Source organism: Trichomonas vaginalis, chromosome V, assembly GCF_026262505.1.
Source record: "Trichomonas vaginalis G3 chromosome V, whole genome shotgun sequence".
Lineage (NCBI taxonomy): Eukaryota > Parabasalia > Trichomonadida > Trichomonadidae > Trichomonas > Trichomonas vaginalis.
The window spans coordinates 33433837-33451104 of record NC_067207.1 but is presented as its reverse complement, the minus strand read 5'-3'; the positions used below and the strand labels follow the sequence as shown (position 1 = coordinate 33451104).

General features: G+C 32.9%; 7 protein-coding genes and 4 pseudogenes across 11 annotated transcripts, besides 1 other annotated feature; 5 read left to right on the top strand and 6 right to left on the bottom strand.

Annotated features, from left to right (window-relative positions):
- Nucleotides 1-12432: part of a mobile genetic element that runs on past the window's edge.
- Nucleotides 287-1113, bottom strand: TVAGG3_0449960 (annotated as a pseudogene). Its single transcript has one exon. A coding segment is annotated over exon 1 (827 nt).
- On the bottom strand, nucleotides 2143-2805 carry TVAGG3_0449950 (uncharacterized protein; the record flags this gene model as incomplete). Its single annotated transcript, XM_051234581.1, has 1 exon — nucleotides 2143-2805. The coding sequence occupies one exon, from the start codon at nucleotides 2803-2805 to the stop codon at nucleotides 2143-2145; it is 663 nt and encodes a 220-aa protein (XP_051104311.1).
- On the bottom strand, nucleotides 3041-4125 carry TVAGG3_0449940 (annotated as a pseudogene). Its single transcript has one exon. A coding segment is annotated over exon 1 (1085 nt).
- On the bottom strand, nucleotides 4145-7237 carry TVAGG3_0449930 (annotated as a pseudogene). Its single transcript has one exon. A coding segment is annotated over exon 1 (3093 nt).
- On the top strand, nucleotides 7255-8019 carry TVAGG3_0449920 (uncharacterized protein; the record flags this gene model as incomplete). Its single annotated transcript, XM_051234580.1, has 1 exon — nucleotides 7255-8019. The coding sequence occupies one exon, from the start codon at nucleotides 7255-7257 to the stop codon at nucleotides 8017-8019; it is 765 nt and encodes a 254-aa protein (XP_051104310.1).
- Nucleotides 8216-8826, bottom strand: TVAGG3_0449910 (annotated as a pseudogene). Its single transcript has one exon. A coding segment is annotated over exon 1 (611 nt).
- TVAGG3_0449900 (protein of unknown function, DUF4106 family) lies at nucleotides 9250-10104 on the bottom strand (the record flags this gene model as incomplete). The annotated part of the gene is made up of 1 exon (XM_051234579.1): nucleotides 9250-10104. The coding sequence occupies one exon, from the start codon at nucleotides 10102-10104 to the stop codon at nucleotides 9250-9252; it is 855 nt and encodes a 284-aa protein (XP_051104309.1).
- TVAGG3_0449890 (uncharacterized protein) lies at nucleotides 10154-11035 on the top strand (the record flags this gene model as incomplete). Its single annotated transcript, XM_001315574.1, has 1 exon — nucleotides 10154-11035. One exon carries the CDS (start codon nucleotides 10154-10156, stop codon nucleotides 11033-11035), a length of 882 nt encoding a protein of 293 aa, XP_001315609.1.
- On the top strand, nucleotides 11543-11788 carry TVAGG3_0449880 (protein of unknown function, DUF4107 family; the record flags this gene model as incomplete). Its single annotated transcript, XM_051234578.1, has 1 exon — nucleotides 11543-11788. One exon carries the CDS (start codon nucleotides 11543-11545, stop codon nucleotides 11786-11788), a length of 246 nt encoding a protein of 81 aa, XP_051104308.1.
- A 1889-nt stretch (nucleotides 12433-14321) lies between the features above and the next one.
- TVAGG3_0449860 (regulation of response to stimulus) lies at nucleotides 14322-14987 on the top strand (the record flags this gene model as incomplete). The annotated part of the gene is made up of 1 exon (XM_001315577.1): nucleotides 14322-14987. The coding sequence occupies one exon, from the start codon at nucleotides 14322-14324 to the stop codon at nucleotides 14985-14987; it is 666 nt and encodes a 221-aa protein (XP_001315612.1).
- Nucleotides 14988-15950: 963 nt separating this feature from the next.
- On the top strand, nucleotides 15951-16742 carry TVAGG3_0449850 (regulation of response to stimulus; the record flags this gene model as incomplete). Its single annotated transcript, XM_001315578.1, has 1 exon — nucleotides 15951-16742. The coding sequence occupies one exon, from the start codon at nucleotides 15951-15953 to the stop codon at nucleotides 16740-16742; it is 792 nt and encodes a 263-aa protein (XP_001315613.1).
- Between the last annotated feature and the right edge of the window lie 526 nt (nucleotides 16743-17268).

The following is a 17268-nucleotide window of genomic DNA, read 5'->3' as shown; positions in this document are numbered from 1 at the left end:
TTATCGTTAATGTTTACGTTAATGTTTTTCATTAAATTTTGACAAAGTGCAAATCTTCACTTCGTCAAAAAGTTAATGTTTTTTCATTGAAATCGGTAAGTTTTCATTAAATTTTGACAAAGTGCAAATCTTCACTTCGTCAAAAAGTTAATGTTTTTCATTAAATTTTGACAAAGTGCAAATCTTCACTTCGTCAAAAAGTTAATGTTTTTTCATTAAATTTTGACAAAGTGCAAATCTTCACTTCGTCAAAAAGTTAATGTTTTTCATTGAAATCGGTAAGTTTTCATTCTTCCTCTTTGAAGTTGTCGAAATATTCTGTTATCTTTTCTTTCAGTAATGTTAAGTCTTCTTTAAATGTAAGTATTGTGCAACCTTTGATGTCATAGTGTGTTTGAGGAAGAGTATTTTTGACAATTTCCTTTATTTGCTCATTCGGTGTCATTGAAATCGGTAAGTTTTCACGATAGAACCAGTTTCTGTCAGATTTATATATCTTAGCTAAGTCATAAAAGCTCTTGTTGTTTCTCTCACTAAATGCAACATAACCATATCTCTATCTTCTTCTTTCTCCAACTCTTCAGCGTAAATCATATACTTATAGCTTTTTTCCTTTCCTTTTGGTACTGAACGTGGTATTCTTTTCTGTATGCTTTTGTCTTTGGATTCAATGACTTCATCTTTTGCTTGAAGTTTCTTTTCCATCTCTCCACGTTCTGCTTTATATAGTTCATCTAACATCATGAAAATATAACAAGCATAACGAGGTGAAGCCCACATTGCTACAGCATTTACTAAAAGTCTATGAACATAATAACCTTTCAAACCAGGAGCCAAATTCTTGCGATTTTCGTACGGAATCTCTTCCCTCGGTTTTCCGAGGGAAGCAATCATATGAGGAAATTCTTCTAAAAGTTCTTTTGCCTGTTGGTTTTCAAACCAATGATATGCTTGCTTTGTAGAACAAAGAGCATTCATTATACTTTGCATTTGGTACATGTCATCTTTGACCGAACGAATGAGACGTAACTGTTTGTTATACTGTATGTACTCGTATTCTTCATTTATGGCTTCATGAACGATAGCAGTTGTTGTGTTCTCTAATGTTGACATTACTGTCTTTACATACAAAATAAAAAAATAAATAAAAATAAAACTAACTTTATTTTTCTGTGTTAAAGAAATGTTAAAAATTCATGGTTACATATGTGAAAAGAAGTCACGAACAAATGAAGGTCATAAGATTCAGCACATAATTCTGAATTGAATGGTGTGTCATACATGTCAAACCGTCAAGAATTGAAGGAGATACGAGGCTATAAAAATTTTGGATATTTTCTGACACACACCCTGAGGGAAAAGTGACAAAACACGACGATATAAAAAGTGACAAAATGAGAGAAAGTTGTCCCCCGACCAAAAATGCAATCATGTTGAAAAAGTGACATTTGTAAAGTTGGACGATAGGATTTCCTGAAAAAGTGCAAGTCTTGTTCTGAATCAGGACAAGATTTGTCTTGAAAAAATACAAGACTTGTTCTGAAAAAATACAAGACTTGTTCTGAAAAAATACAAGACTTGTCTTGAATCAGGACAATTGTTCTCAAATTTGAGAACTTTACAAGAAAAACTGACTAAAAAGTGCAAGTCTTGTTCTGAATCAGGACAAGATTTGTCTTGAAAAAATACAAGACTTGTTCTGAAAAAATACAAGACTTGTCTTGAATCAGGACAAAACTTTACAAAATGTAAACTTTACATAACCGTTTCTATCGTACATGATATTTAGTTGACATTGTAAACTATCTTCATGTAAAGTATGGCGGTTTGAAACCGTCGGGAACCTTCACTTTTTTGACGAACTTTCCGCAGCAATTTTTAAAATTTGTGAAAACTCAACGGTTTGACACGTGCCATATGTCATTTTACTCAGAATTTTGTGCTGAATTCAGCAAAAATAATTTTTAGGGTAGATGGGTATATCTAACCTAATTTCTACCACGAATTCTACCCTCATTATTTATAACCGTTTTACATGGTAAACGTTATTTTTGGAATTTTGTGAAAACTCAACGGTTTGACACATGCCATATGCCATTTTACTCAGAATCTCACGAATTCAGCAAAAAATAAATGGTTCATTTACTCACAATATTTTTGTACAAAACGACCCCAAACTTTTAACTTCTTTTCTGCAGTTTCTAATGCTATCTTAGCGAGTTCATATTCTCTAAATTCTTTCTTTAAATCTTCTTGTTCCCATTGGTCTAGTTCGTATGGAGAATCTCTATAATCATAACATATCTCACGTTCATGTTCTAATTGTTTTTCATGCATTTTTCTAACTTCTTGTTCGAACAAAGGTTTAGCATTCTCTACTGTATCTTCGAGTTCTTCTTCATCTAACTTCTCATGAACTTTCTTGTCTATGGAATCCATAATTTTTCCAACTGCTATGCAATATTTTGGAGAAGCCCACATTGCTATATAGTTTATAAGTCTTGGGTCTACATACGTTCCTCTAACCTGTTTGATTTCATCAGGAATTCCTGCATGAATTTTGTATAAAAAGCAACCGCCGGAATTCGGACTGTTGCTATATTCTTCACAAAATGCCTTATAATACTCTTCCCAGGACTTATTTTCCAACAACTTTCTAAAGTCTTTCCTAAACTGCTGACACATATTTGTTGCATTAATGTAACCATCCTTGTCTCTACGTAAGACTTCAATACCGTTATAAGTGCATTTTGTGAATGTTTCGCCATTATATTTGTTAGTGAATGTTTTTGCTTCGACTGACATTTCTGTTCTTACATACAAAATAAAAAAATAAATAAAAATAAAACTAACTTTATTTTTTCTATCTTAAGGAAATTCATGAAAATTCATGAGGTTAGATATACCCATCTACCCTAAAAATTATTTTTGTTCATGGGCTATGTCCCGCCGCTTTGCGTCTTTATGTTAAAATAAATGGTACCATTAATGATATCATGACTGTTCTCATTCATGTCTGATTTACATCTAATGAAAAAGTTTAGAAGAATTTTCTTATTCTTTCTGGCATATTTTTGTCTTTCCAGTACTCCCGCTCTAATGGTCCCAGATGTGTTGGCTTCGACTCTCTCAAGTTCTTAGATGGTATACTATAACATCTTCAACGCCTCCTTCATATCTTACTTTATAAGTGTCATCGTTTATGTTATAGCCAAGTATTTCAATAACCACTCCTCGCTTTGCTTCGTCAATGGTTTCAGCAAGTTTGCCATTACTACTTTCGACTAATTTATGACGAGGGTAAAATGCTATGGAGTCGTCAGCAGCTTTTATAAGATATCCATTACCTTGCGTAGAGTCTACGATATAATAATTTCGACTTAACCTTAAACGTTTCTTTGTCAACGGTTTGTCGTCAAGAACTACACGAACTTTTGTACCAGGAATGAGGGTAAATTGTGTTGAATTTCTGATATTTTGTGTTTGGCTTCGTTTCTTTTGTATATACTTTTCTTCTTGTTGTTGTGTCATTGAATTTGGTGTATGTCCTGTTGTAGAATGTGTTGAGGAATTATATACTTCGAGAAAATGTTTCATTGTTTCTTCGGTAAAGTCTCGCTCTTGATTTAAATCTCTGAGAGTCCTTATGAAGCGGTTTATGATGCCGAGTATGTTATGGTTATGGTCTTCAGTAGTGTAGTGAGTTATGTTATGCTTAATGAAAATCTGTGATTTCGTTGCTGAGGTATGCTGTCTGGTCTGATGTTAAAGTACTTGGGTTATGTTCTGCTACAAACTTTTGTAAAACTCTTAACACTTCACGAGTTCCTTTATTTTTCATTGGATATGCATATGCTTTACGAGTGTTAACATTTATGAAGATGAGGAATGGTTTATGTCCTCCTTTTCTGCTTTGAATGAGAGTGTCAAATTGGTATGCGTCAGGAGTGTTGGAGTAAATTGGTAAAAAGTAGTCGTAAGGGATTTATTTTTGTTTGATGTACAACATTTTGTTAAAGAACCTTTTCACTTCAGCTCTGTTAGTAAATCCCGAACTCTTTGCAGCTTCATTGAATTTCTTAAAGACCTCCATGGATGTTGTTCGAATACTTCTTTCAAGCTCATTTATGTAAAGTTAAAGAGTTTAACCAACTCGTATCCAAGCGTGCATTGTTATATAAGGAGGCATATAATCTTTTCCATTACCTGCTGGGTCTGTAATACCAGCTACAACATGTGTATGATTTCCTGCAGTTCCACAGAAAATACCTGTGCTAACATCTTTGGGGTCATCTGAGATATCATATCTGTTCATTCCCTGTCTATTCGAACCCGCTGCAAGATTTATATAACCTCTTTTTGTTATTGAATGTGAATGGTTTCCTTCCACAGATGTTCTTCCACTGAACCTATGCATATGTGAAGGAAGGTTTTCAATACCTATTTTCTTTGAACCTCCCATCTTCATTGACTGCGTATTAGTGTAGAATGGAAAACTGTCAACTATTTCATACCATCTACCACCAAATAAAGTGTTTGGATTTATTGGATTCATAGACGTATAAACAGCTCCTATAGGATATATTAAATCATATATGCTCATAACTCTATAAACATATTCTAAAGAACTTATGTCATTAAATACCATTTGGAATGTATCTCCCGGATGAAATGTTGCATTTGTTCCACTTTTATAATGTAATGTTAGTTCAATAGAATTATCCAAGAAAAATTCAAAAGTATCTGGTTGAAGACCTCTAACAAATTCAAATGGAGTTGCTGGTTCACCATTTATAATTTCTGTTGTAAATGTCATTGTATCTGGTTTCGAAAATTTCTTTGTTAGTTCTGCATCCACATAAGTTTTGTCTGCTTTCTTATCTAACATTGCTGGTAGTTCATGTGCTTCAAAGTTTCTGGCATGACCTTCAATATTCCTGCAACTGTTATCTAAATGTTTAGTGTATCTTTTACGCTTGTACTTGGATTCTCTAAAGGTGCACTTGAACCAAGGTCAAAGTTCATATTATGTCATCAGCTCTAACAGTAGTGAAGGATTCATGTGTATGGTTTTTGTCTGCTTTACTGTCTAAAGAAGTTTGAAGTTCATTTATATCGGAGATATTGTGTTTATGAGATTTCAAAACTTTGTTCGTTGCGTCAAGTTCATTTTGTCAGCTTTACTTTTAATAGCATCTTCAAAAGTTATTTTTGCCTTAACTCTTAACATAAATCTTGGTTCAACTAATACACCGTTAACAAAGAAGTATGAAGCATAAATTTCAGCGTTATAACCAAATGTTTGTGGTGCTATACCTGTGTCATACTGTACAGTACAGTGTATGTCATAACCTTTAGCACGAATGAATTTATATCTTCTTTCATTAACATTTTTCGTCTTCACTTCTTCATCCTGTGTTAAATATCCATGATAGTCCGTTATAATCTGTTCGTCTGAACTTATATAATGAACATGGTTCTTGTCCGCTTTACTATTTAATGTAGCTTGAAGTTCATTTATATCGGAGATATTGTGTTTATGAGATTTCAAAACTTTGTTCATTGCGTCAAGTTCATTTTTGTCCGCTTTACTATTTAATGTAGCTTGAAGTTCATTTATATCGGAGATATTGTGTTTATGTTCTTTATCTGCTTTTTCGGCTAATTTCTCTTCTATCTCATTTATTTCAAGTTCATGCCTACCACCACCTCCCGAAGAAGTATTTTTCTTCAGCTCTTGAAGAACGTCCACTTCGCCATCTTTGGTGTCAATAATGAGACTTTGAGTTAAAACCTTTCCTGTCTTAATGGATGTTTGTAAAACTTCTTCTTCACCGTGTTCGGGGTCATGGTCGTCATCATATCTTGTGAAATCAGAGATGTTGTCATACATTAAGCATATCTGTCTCAAAAGTTCTGCTATTTGAAACTGGAACGAAAGATATACAGAACTTTCATCATCTCCTAAAGTCAAGTCTGCTTTCTTAAGTATTTCTTGAATGTATGCAATGAGAACAGAGTACCTTGGAAAATATTCGAACAATATTTCATTAGCTGTTGGTTTTGGTGGTTCTTCTGGAGTTTCTGTTGTTTCAGTTCCTTCTGTAGGTTCTGTTGGAGTTTCTGCATCTCTTGACTTCAATGCTCTTGCTCTCAAAGACCTAAATGTTAGAGCACCAGGCTTTACAAAGGACTTTATAAATGCTTTAATAGTTCCTGGTAAGTTATTGTTAGCATTAAGTAAGTTCCTTATGCTTCCATCATGTACGTCCATAGCACTATGTAAAAAATCTATACTTTTCTTGTAGTCAGTAATAGACTGACTGTGATTTTTTAAAGATTTGTCAATACCTTTAAGCCAATCTTCATGCATGTCTGATACTGAGCCAAGAATATCATTTGCTTCCTTTAGTGTATTTTGTGCTTCTCGTAAAGTATCCAATCCCGTACGTGCATTGTTTGCTATACGTCTTACAGTATCTATTTGACTCCTTGTTTCTTGCATCCAACCAGATAAAGTTTTAATAGTATCCGAACCATTTGAAATGAAGTTCAAAGCATTTTTAACGTCATCTAAAACTTCTTCACCAAGTACTGCCCATATCTTTCCGATTTGGTATTGAAGAACTCCATATGAAGCAGCTGTTAAACCAGTATTTATAAGGTCCCATATCCATGATTTAGCAGTTTTTCCATCCTTTCCATTCTTTCCATCCTTTCCATTCTTTCCATCCAAACCGTTTTCGCCTTGAGGTCCTTGAATTCCTTGCATTCCTTGTATTCCTTGTGGTCCTTGAGGTCCAGTGTCACCCTTCTCTCCTTTCAGTTCATCTTTATGTTCGTTATAATATTCTAATGTCATAAGGTGTACATCATTACTGCTACCAGCAACGCCGAGAATTTGTTTCTCATTCATGACTAAATTCTTTAGGCATTTAATGTTGTCGTCAAATCGAAAGCTCTTTAACAATTCAATGAGAACATTTAATACTTTCACTAATGAGGCATCTACTGTTGAATTTATATATTGCACCGTTCCATCATTTATGATGGGAACCTTGCTTGTTGTAATGAATGGGTCATAAGTGTTAAAAGTATCGAAATCAATGACTTTTTTAGTTTTTCCATCGTCAATGACTAAATCATTGCCTTCAATGGTTAAAGTTGAGTTTTCGTTTACTAGTTCATGTGCTCTTCTTGCTTCATTTGTTTCATACGCATATGCAGCAATAGTCATATTTTAATGAGAATAAAATGTTGTTCTATTTGCAAAGTACAGACCCAAACGAATACGGGACAGTAAAACTACAAACAAACTTAGGTCTTCAGAATGAAGCGCTTGCTTTCAGAGTTGTTGACTTCAATACTATCGCAACTTTTGTCATAACAGATGAAACAGATTTCATAGAGATTGAAATAGATGACAAAAGAAGTTTTATAACATTTCCTAACAGAGCAGAGTATAGAATAGATAAAATTGCTGGAGTCATAGATACTCTCATAAATGAAGAAACTATTGACAACATAGATGTCGAACTCTCTTCTGAGGGAACATTGAAGTTCAGTAGCAAGAAAGAGTTCAAGATAACACGAATGAGTCATAGAGTTCAACTTCTTTTAGGAGCATACCATATGACATTTCCTTTGAAAAGTGTTGACAAAACGATTGAGATGAAATCTGTTCCATACGTATGTTATGGTAATTGTTTGTACGTTGAGTCAAAAATAGCTAATGTCACGGGTATTTCAGGAGTTAATAGTAAAGGTTCAGTAGAATATAAGTCTTTCTGTTATGAAGTAAATTCAATGTTCATTCCAAACGTTCCTGTCATAGTAACTCATTTAGGTAAATGGGTTCGCATTAGCCCTCACAATTTGAAAGATATGCAATTCAGACTAGTTGACTTTCAGGGCGAGCCTGTAGAACTGAAGGCACCAGTGCGAATGACTGTTGAAGTTGACTTTTTAGAAAATATTAAATGCAACAGCTTACAAGAGAACTCAGAGCTAAAAATATAAAGTATGAATGTTATGTATTAGGGTATGAACTTTGGTTGTTGCTGTTTGATGAAACAAATGAGTTAGTTATGTCAGTCAAGAGAACAGAAAAATATTGTGTTAGTGAAAACTGCACCAAGTCAATAAGATTAGGTTTGCATTATGAAGATGAGTTCGATACTGTTGAAGAAGTTTTGGATAGATATTACAAATTGCTTTAATTTACTAAAACATATTTCAAACAAAGCTTATAGTAGATAGTTTTGTATACTCGTTCGAATATTTATACTTAAACTCAACTCCTGGAGTACCTGGTGTTTCAATGATGCGGATGTTACCTATTTTCATGAATATTGGAGTTTGACCACAGCATTCGATTTCAGGGTCGAGATAGTCAATGACACATTGCTTTCCTGTTATTCGTGATATAATATTTTCAAGGTCCTCCTTTGTTAGAATTATTTGGTTCTTACTTATAAGATTTGTCAAAAGCTTCTTATCGTCTTTGAGTAAAATTGTTTGGTATAACTGAAGAAGGTAATGGTCTACGTTATCTGAAGGATTTGTTTGAACATTTGTGTAAGGGTTGTCGTTGGCTTCTCTTGAAAGAACTTGGTCCAGTGGTGGATACTCTAACTTAACATCTGATGTAGCGTTAGCGTTTGAAGCTGAGTTTAAATTCACCGACTTAAGTTCTGGTTCTTTTTCTTTCAAACACTCCGAACTATAGTTCTTTATGACAATATTGTTTGTCGTTCGTGAGTCAACATTTGATGTTGGTTCAATTGGAACATTAACGGCACCAGCTAAGATGGATTTGCTTCTCATTTCATATAGAATAAAAACCTTTTATATGTATGAAATGAACAATATACTCGACAAGGGTTTGAATGTAAAGCTAACGAATGAAAATATTGTTGAATTCACTGAGACAGGTGCTGTGTATAAAGATGTAGAACTACTGAACAAAAGAGCTAAGGGAAGAAGCAGGAACATGAACAAAGGGTGGAAGCCTATAAAAATTTATGTCAACGATGGCTCAGGAGGTTCAAACATAAAGTATGCAGAAAGTTATAGAGTTTATGCTCTCAAAGGTGAAAAGCCTTCATTTAAGAACAGCTATTCTAACGCATATCCTCAAAAGCTAACGGATGGGGAAGTGGATGATATGAATGACAGCAAAAATATTAACAGAAATGGCGACAGAGATGCATGGAATTTGTTTACCATCAGTCAATTGAAGGTTAAACTTTAAAACAATGTTGGTCGTTCCCATGGAATATTTTTGACTTTAATGGTATTAGTCATGATATGAATCTCAAGGTATGAACGAGGAGAGATGAGAGACTTATATGCTTCCCAAATTTCTTCAAAAGGTAATGTTATACCTGACTGTTTCCAAATGAGTTCAATGTCATAGCGTGAGAAACCTTGAAAGATAACGAAGTCAGTTATGAGACGTTTTATGTTTAAAGCAAGGAAACGCCATGTTTGCATAAGTATTGCTACAGTTAAATGGTAATGTCTGACTTTAATTATGATGTTAGCTAATGGTGAGTCAGGCTTTGACACTAAACCTTTTCCGGCGAAGTCGTCACAAACGAGCAGAGTGTTTGAAGGATACTTTTTGAAGGGGTATTTTGAAAGTTTTGATAGAATGTAGTTTGTCAGTCGTTTCATATCGTAAACTCCTGAGTACTGACGTAAGTGGTGTTTGTCAATAATTCTTTCCATCTCTTCTGAAGTCTTTTGCATTCCTGACTGTATGAACTCTACAATAGCATAATATTTTCTCTTACGTCGAATGTAACGTTGAAGAAATTCAATGAGTTCGCTATCTGGAACTTTAACGACAGATGCTTGAACTTTACTCATGAATGTTTTCGCTGTTGAATCCATAGAGTCTGAAGTTGCTGATATAATGATTTGGTCATAGTAAGAGTCGTTTCCTAAACGCTCTGTTATGAGTATATGACGAATGAGGTTAAATGTCTTACCTGAACCCATCTTTCCACAATAGAAATACACACCATTTGAACAGAATTCATAATCTTTGCTGAAAGGAAGAATAAGAGAAGAGTTAAGTTTGTCTGTAGTTTCATTCATGTCTTCATCTACGTCATGTATTAAATGCTTCATTTTATCTCCATTAAAAATGCAAGTCAGAAATATTCAGAACATAGCACCGAGTCTAACTGACAAGAGTATAAAGATATACTATGAACACGTTATGATGAAACCAACCAAAATTCAAGAAAGTCAGTATACTTATGAATATCCAAGACACTGGGTAGAGTATGTAGGAGGTGAGAAAGCTATTGAAATAAGACAAGTTAGAAGTATTCCAGCAGGAAGGACAATATTATTGAAGAACTTTAATGTTTTGAGATATAATGATGAAACAAAGAAGCAAGATAGTTTTCCTGTTGCTATGTATGTGAACTTAGATACAGGAGATGACATGAAAGTTTTTAATACAAAGCTTCAAACGGTAGTGAGAGAACAACTGACTGCGGAAGGACATCCATTACCTTCAGAAGTTACCATAGCATATAATTTTGAAACAAACTCAATAGATTTTAAAGTCGTCTCTGCAAAGAAGTCAGGTTTTACATTTAATGATGCAGATGTATATTCGAATGAAAACTTCAAAGCTATTGCATGGTTAGATAATGACGATTGCTTTAAGAAAATATTTAAATACAGTGACTCAACGATGTCAATAGATGACCTTCGTGGAATGTTACCATCGACGTTTACAGTTGAAGGCTCAGCAGGATTGCTTACAAGATTGTCAATTGGTGGCGTTTGGTCTCGTGAGAACATTGTTATAAAATCCAGTATAAGTGAATTTGCTGAAGAATCTATATTATGTCTTTCAAACTATATGTATTCACCGCCGAAGCATTATAGTATAACAAACTTTGTCAGTAAGTTTAACATAAGACTTGTCGAACCTTCTTCAATGAAAGATGTTGTGCTACCTAAAGATGGAAAGGATGGACTCATTATTGAGATGATTTTAATTGCATATTAAATGAGCTTGTTCTTAAAGGTCGTTCATGATGAAATAACTGTTGTAGAAGATGTTAGCAATTGTTCAGACATTTTGAAGCGAATAGATGATATAAGAAAGAAGTTAGATAGACCGCAAAGCGGTGAGGGTGAAGCCCGTGAGAATGTTTATGTTTCATTGACTTTCTCCAGTAACGAGAACTTTTATGAGATAATATTGAAGAGAGATGATTTTAATATGGGGTAAATGGTAGCTTGGGCAGCTTTAGGCGCAATGGGAACAAAAGCATTAGCATTTGGAGCAAAAGCACTTGGAGCATATGACGCAGTAAATAAAATGAGTGGAGGAAGGGTTTCAAAGACATTAGATGCAAATAAAGGAAAGATTGGAGGCTGGGTTGCAAAGAAGTTAAGATTAAATAAAATGGGGCTCATAAATAAAGCATCCAATTTGGTTGCGACTGAGTCAGAAAATGCTTTAGGAAAGGACGATGAGTTTGCAAAACACGCAAAAGACTTTAATGACCAGATGAAAGGTGAAACAATGCATTTAAATAGATTCGATGGAACTAAAGAAAATGTTTCTTCTCCACCAGTAGTTCTTCCGTATGGTCCCTATGGAATGTATGGAAACCCTTACGAAAGACCATTTGACCCATTGACTGGTGGAAGTAACTGGTATCATTACGGACGAAGAAGAAAGACAGTCAAGTTGGAGACAGACGTGAAGAAAGCAACTAAAAAGAAACCAAGGAAGAGAGTTATAAAGCAATGAATTCAACAGGGTAGAAATGAGGTTAGAAATCGGGTTAGAAATCGGGTTAGATCTCACCACTTCACCTAAATTTATTTTTGTGCTATGTTTTCATACGTGTGAGGGTGGTGATATCATTTATTTTTAAGTTTATTTTTTAAAATTATTTTTATTTTATTTGGATGTAATGACAGAACAAAAGCAACTCATACAAATCAAAACATATAACAAACATACATTTAAACATTTATTCTTCCTTCCTGAGCATAACATGTTCTTTCAAATACATCCGAGACCAGTTGACTTTTCATTGACTGTTTATAAAGATAGAAATAGTTATATCATTAAACCATACGATGACGAAGGTAAGTTATGTAAATTGTACGTTAAGAAGTTAGAGAAAGTTTATGGCTTCAAGTATGACTACAATAGGGTTAACACTGATGATGAAGATATTGAGGAAAATTTATGAGAACATTAGTGAAGTTGTTAGTGAGAACGATAGTGAGGTGAAATTGTTGGCGGCTTTGTAAATATTTAAGGTTAAGTTAGTTTTTGCGTTCATGTTGTAAAATATACGTTAACGGTTTTGTAAAGTGTCAAATTCACAAGTATTGGGTAAGGTGGAACGCAGTGCCACCATACCCAAGACTTGTATACTAACTAACTCGTGTAACAAAAACCATATTCATCAATGAAATTAACTGTTGATGGAATATTAACTGAAGAAAGTTTTGTATTATAAAAAGCATAACTCATTACTTTTTGGAGTCCTTCTGGTAGATTGACCGATGAAAGAGAAGTACATGAGCCAAAGGCATATTTTCCGATGTATGTTAATTTATTACAATTGGATAAATCAGCTTTTATCAAATTTTTACAAAGATAAAATGAATAATCACTTATTTTGTTGAGATTTGGATTTTCATGAAATGAAAATTGTTGAAGTGTATTTCGAACAAGTTTGAAACAATAGTTGTTTTCATCTGTTCCATATAAAACTTCACAGGTTGATGAAATAACAACTTGAGGATCATTAATAGATACAGTGAAAAGAGTTCTTCCACCATCAATATATGAAGTAGCAGGAATATCAGTCATTTCTTATTTGTCAATTCGAATATAGAAAATATAATCATAAAATAATGGTTGAGACACTTTTTACGGGCTTATTTATAGTCATCTCAAAATAGCAGTTGAATAGCAATTCAATTTTTTGAGAGAAAAAACGTGAATGAAAAGCAATATGATTTACTTATATTGATAATTCAAAACAAACAAAATTAATATTGAATAAATATAAACAGCTAATTTTGTTAATCATGTCTTTTTCATAAATTTATAACAGTATGCTTCATGGATTGTTTGGTTTTAAACTCAAAATCAATACGTTTTAATTATTTTTAATATACCATATTACAGTTAGTTTGTGCATCAATTCTTATAAACAACGCAATTTCAATTTTCTGAACAAAAAATGCTCGTTTATTATTTTTGTGATATGCTGGACTAATTTCAATACTTTAAAAATATGAAACTCATCAAATATGTTATAGAGAAGCCAAATTCATTACGCTTGCTCGGAGCATAGGTAAGAAAATTACCATACGCATAAATTTGTTAATTTGATAATTATCTCTGTTGAAGTAATGCCATATTAGCAGATATATATTTTCCAGAGACACTTCAATTTATCAAATAATTCTATGAGTTTTAAAATATCGTACATTAATCTTACTTAATATATTATATATGCGCTTATATTACAATACTTATTAATTATAAATTATGAAAACTCTTATTGATGGATATATCGAAATTTTAAAATTGAGAAAGGAGGACAGGAACCTTAATTATCATCTGTACTAAAAATTTCAACATGCCTTCAAGATAAAAGAATGGACAGATATATTACTTTGCGCAAAAACAAACACTAAAAATTACACTATATTTGACTTTGATAATCATACTCTGAAATAGGATCATTTGTCACTCTTACATTTAATATGTTAAACTACTCAAATTTAATCCGGATTAATCTCTCAATTTAAGAAGAGTATTTGATTAAATAGAAAGTGTTCAAAGCACAACACTAGACCCAGAACGTTAGGGACTTCGTGTTAGTGGTGCTCAATGAGGCTACATTCATAATTCAACACTTTGTCGAGATGCCCATACCGAAGGTATTCTAAATCAAACTCAATGTTATTACAAAATTAAATATATATTTTGGCCAATGTGGTACATCTGTAATCAATACTATATTTTTTGGTGAATCAAATTTACATGAAAGAGATCACCTTAAATCGTGCACAGGTGGAGAATCTACCTTCATCACATTTTAAAATGATCTAAACAGCATAATATTTGTTTCATGATTAAGAGGAGGGTCGGGGTTTACTAGAGTTGTTGAATTATTGATTTTGGCGTCAACAAAAGTGACATTTTAATCAAAAGAATCCCGAGTTAAAATAAAAGATTAATTTTTATGAATAATGCCCCAGAAATATATATAATACATCATCACATCAGAATGTTATTCTAGAAATAGATTATGAGTAAGTTAGATGATAATGATTATAGTACAGATGGTCTCACACTGTTTTCTGTCTCAAAAAGATATACAAATGTCATTATATCATCAAAGTGTGAAACCATTTTTGGTGAATCTAGTAGTGATTATGCATTCAATCACGTCAATGACATTCTTGAATCATTTTCATTTGAAGATAATCCAAACCTTGCCAATATCAACAAATTTTCATTTTACAATTGCATACAACTTCGATCAGTAAATCTCTCTCCATGCACAAAACTTAAGACAATTGGAGACTCTGCATTCCAAGATTGTTCTTCACTCGAAACCATTATTCTTCCCGAAGGATTAACAACCATTGGATCATTTATGATTTCACAGACTAAAATATCTTCAATAAATATCCCATCTACAGTTACCACAATTATTAACTTTGGATTGGGAAGAACTCCATATTTGAGAACAGTTACATTCACAAAAGGTTCGCAGCTTAAATCAATAACTGGAAATAATTTTTTCTACACAAATATGAAAACATTTACAGTTCCTGAGAATGTTGATTTTTTTGATGGTATGGCATTTTCATGGTCGTATACACTTGAAACTATTATTGTAGATCCAGATAATCCATATTTATTTAGTGATGGAAAAGCATTGTATAACAAAAATTTAACTAAAATATAGTTTTGTGCGCAAAATTGTGGTGAAAACTACACAATTATACCAACAGTTACAACAATTGGAAATGGTTGTTTTTGTTTCTCACGCTTAAAATCAATCATAATACCTGAAAGTGTTACTATTATTGAACAATATGCATTTTGCCAGTCTCTATTTACGAATATTTCTATACCTAATGGTGTAACATCAATTACAGGTGCATCATTTAAAGGCGCTTCTATTAAATATATACACATTCCTGATTCTGTTTCCTATATAGGCGATAATGCATTTGATGGGTGTATTAATCTTAAAAATATAACTTTACCAAGTTCGTTGAAATATTTAGGAGGAAATGCGTTACCAAGTTATGATGATGTTATTATTTCATTTTCAAATAGTACAAACATTTACTTAGACAAACAATATGTTTTTTATGCAGATCAAAACAAATCAATATCACAATTTTTAGGAAAACAGACAGATATTGTTCTTAAAAACACAGTTATTCGAATCAAACAAAATGCATTCAATGGCAAAACATTTCTCAAAAGTATCACATTTGATGGAGAATGTAATCTCGAATACATTGAAAGAGATGCATTTATTAACTGCATAAACTTATACAAATTTGAATTTGGAGATAAGATCAAATAAATTCAAAGTCGTGCATTCCAAAACACAAATCTTAATTCACAAATTTCATTTCCAGAAACATTGACAATAATCGGTGGAGGATGTTTTCAAAATTGCACGAAGATTCCATCAATATTATTTACAACAACAGTTTCATCACGAGTAAGATTGTATTCTGCATCATCTCTTGATATTGGCGACAATGCATTCGAAGGATGCAGTTCTATCACACAAATCACAATATATGGTGATACTCATATTTCTCTTGGTAATAACTGCTTCAAAGACTTAACAAGTTTAACATCATTTGATTTTGGATCTAATATTGTTTCTATTGGCTCAGGCTGTTTCATGAACAGTGGCTTGACACGTGTCTCATTTAAATTTAATACTATTTGTAATTCTACTCTTCCATCATTCATATTCTGTGGGTGCAAAAGTCTTTCAAGTATTGAAATCCCACATAACACTATCACTATTGAAACATCATCTTTGAGTGGAACATCTATCACCAGTGTCATCATCCCGGACAGTGTGACTCGTCTTGGTGATCAATGCTTCAAAGACTGCATTTCTCCCCGTTCGATCACAATCAACAACGGCCGTTCTCTTTCTCGTATTGGCTATGGCTGTTTTGAAGGATGCACTAGCTTCTCATCTGTTTCATCATTCTCATCGACAAACTTTGTCAGCGAGAGTGGTGCAATCTACAGCAGTGACAAACGCCGCATGCATATCTATCCACCTGCATCTAAACGATCATACTTCTATCTTCTTGAAGGTGTCACGAGTGTTGAAGACAGTGCATTCATGGGCTGCATCAATCTTCGTAGTGTTCTTCTTCCAGAATTCAGTCTGATTCATATTGGTCGAAGCTCATTCCAAGGATGTTCTAATCTTCGCCAAATCACTATTCCATCCAGTGTCACCTCTGTTGACACAGATGCGTTCAAAGACTGCCCTCTTCTTGTTTGTGGTGTTCTTATCCAGAACGACAAGAACAAAACATTCGTTGATATTCTTCGGAACAGTGGTCTTTCTATTGGTTCAACATCATTCTGCAGTGGTTTCTCATGCAAAGCTAACCTTTATCTTACAAACAAAGTTCCTCTTTCATCCATTTCTGTTTTTATTTTAATGTAAAATATGTAATAATATTTTTTTCATTTGAATTGTTTTGATAATTCATTTCCGATTTTTTTTTATAATTAATTGCTTTAATAGTTCATAATTTGAATTTATTTCTCCCATTAAGTCGTTTTATGACAGATAAATCCTTTAGATCGTGAAAACTTTCTTATCATGAATTCATTTATGCAAGTGATATCTTTCAAATAATTGGTAATTTTAGAAAATTTAATTATGATCAAATTTATTCAAAATAAATTAGTCACTTTTTGATCGATGATATTGATCTCTGCCAATATTTACCAACTTCTCAATGTGAACAATTTTAAATTCAAAGCAGTGATTACTAGTGTGAAATATTTATGAATATTCTTCAAATACTAAAACACAATTTAATTTATATGTGTTTATTTTATTTTTCAAATTTACAACAAATTCTATTTAATTCTACAACATAGTTTATTAAATTGTTTTGTAAGATAAATTATTAATGCCTGTTTATCCAACTGCAATATATTCTAATAATTATACAGATTTTAAC